Source organism: Sphaeroforma arctica (assembly GCF_001186125.1).
Source record: "Sphaeroforma arctica JP610 unplaced genomic scaffold supercont1.21, whole genome shotgun sequence".
NCBI lineage: Eukaryota > Ichthyosporea > Ichthyophonida > Sphaeroforma > Sphaeroforma arctica.
Window position 1 is genome coordinate 149,573 of NW_014040537.1, and position 1,886 is coordinate 151,458.

Genomic DNA, 1,886 nt, shown 5'->3' on the forward strand with positions numbered 1-1,886 from the left:
TATATATATATATATATATATATATATATATATATATATATATATATATATATATATATACTATATATATATATATATATATATATATATATATATATATATATATAGATACGCGCGCGTGCACACACACACGCATGGACATACGTTATTGAAGGTATTATATAGGTAGATTGACTTTTATTGAGCTTTGTTCTAGTTAGTATCTGTTGCTGCATTTTTCTTTATCGGAGTGCTTTCCGACAGACTATCTACCAGTTCAGAAAGAGGGGGTATCAGACTGGCATTGCCCTTGACGAACGTCATATTTTTAAATGTACTCTCATTGAAGGTCGCTTTCCGACTATCATCGAGGAGATTGCCGGATAATGAGATGACGCTCTCGGATTGACATGATATGATGTAGGCTTGAATGAAATGGGTAATGTGTTCCGAAATTTCAACCAGTACTCTGTTGCCTGCAAAGTAGGATTCATCAATTTGCCTTCGCTTAACGTGATGGGCAGCTGAACTGGCAGATTTTCCCATATATCTAGTTCCCTATCTACACTGTTCTCCATCTCCCGGTGCATAGTTTCCTCTGAAGGTGTGTTAGAAGAGGTGTCCACCACAACATTCCTTTGTGCTTTCTTAGTTTGCAAAAGTCGGCGACGCTTGCTGGCTGGACTTGCTTCTGTGTCTTCCGCCATATTCTCTAGCCAATCCAAAGATGACTTTGATACCGAACTGGTTTTCGAACTGCCCTGTACTGAAGTTGTTGTTAAACAATCGATCACTTTCTCGTTGGCGTCAGCTAAACATTGCGTATATGTTTGAATTCTAATTTGTAGTACCATAAGTGGCCACAAAACTCCAATAAACTGTCGTCGTAGTGTCTTCACAATTATTGACGATTCGCACTTATTTTTCCTATTTTTGTCATCTCTCCCATACCACAACCCAGATGGACGGTTTTCCAGTGGATCCTCCAAAATTGCGGTTACTGCAGGATCAATTAGATTATCTCTTTTAGCCATCGGATACAGCCCTAACCATCGTGTTGATCCATTGGTCCTAACCTTCTTCACCTCGTGACCGATTTTTTGCTGGGCTAAAGCTAGTTTGTCACTAGCTACAGTACTCTTATTGAAATATGCAGCTCTCGTCGCAATGTTGGTTATTAATGCCTCTATCACCGTGGTATCGTAAGCTTCCGTTGTGGATGCAAGATCAGCAAGATCCGTATCCATATTTATAATCCGCTCCAGAATATCAATTTGAAGGTCTTCACTCTCATTGTGTAGACCTTCTCCCCGCAACAGTGTAACCTGATTACTTGCTGTTTTGATATCACCACTAACTGCGTTCTTTAGGCATAGCTGTACCTTATGTGATAGACAACCAAGTGTGTAGAGGGCAGTGTCTCTCATGGCTTTCATGACATTCGCTGCATTATCTGGGGTACCGCTGAAAAAGATCTGTTTCAGATCTAACTTTCCATTCGACCTCTTGTCCGCCTGAATCCAGTCATTTAAAATGTCTCGTTGCCATTCTACTAAATTTTTGCCTGAGTGTCCTCCTCGTACAGCTAGTAATCCAATGAATACAGTTTGCATCACAAAGGTTTCTGGGTCGTTGAAATGAACAAGCAAGCCTGGCCAGTTAGTACCATTTGCATCCTTCCAAAGATCGCTTTCTACTGCGACAAAGGGACCATTGTAGTAGAAACAAGCCACATGCCAACGTCGGAGTGCATTAGCTCTTATACCTGCCTTAATGAAGGGTAAGTACTTGCAAACAGTTGCCGGTGCAGGCAGATTGTATCTAGACTTTAAGGTGTCCGGAACTTGCTTCGCTAAATGAAACCAGTCACGGAATTGCAGTTTATGACCCGAGTGCAAAAGGTACAT

The 1,886-nt window shown here is 40.8% G+C and overlaps 1 protein-coding gene across 1 annotated transcript; it reads right to left on the bottom strand.

Moving 5' to 3' along the window:
* Positions 1–299: 299 nt before the first annotated feature.
* On the bottom strand, positions 300–1,886 carry SARC_00632 (hypothetical protein; the record flags this gene model as incomplete). Its single annotated transcript, XM_014305673.1, has 1 exon — positions 300–1,886. The coding sequence occupies one exon, from the start codon at positions 1,884–1,886 to the stop codon at positions 300–302; it is 1,587 nt and encodes a 528-aa protein (XP_014161148.1).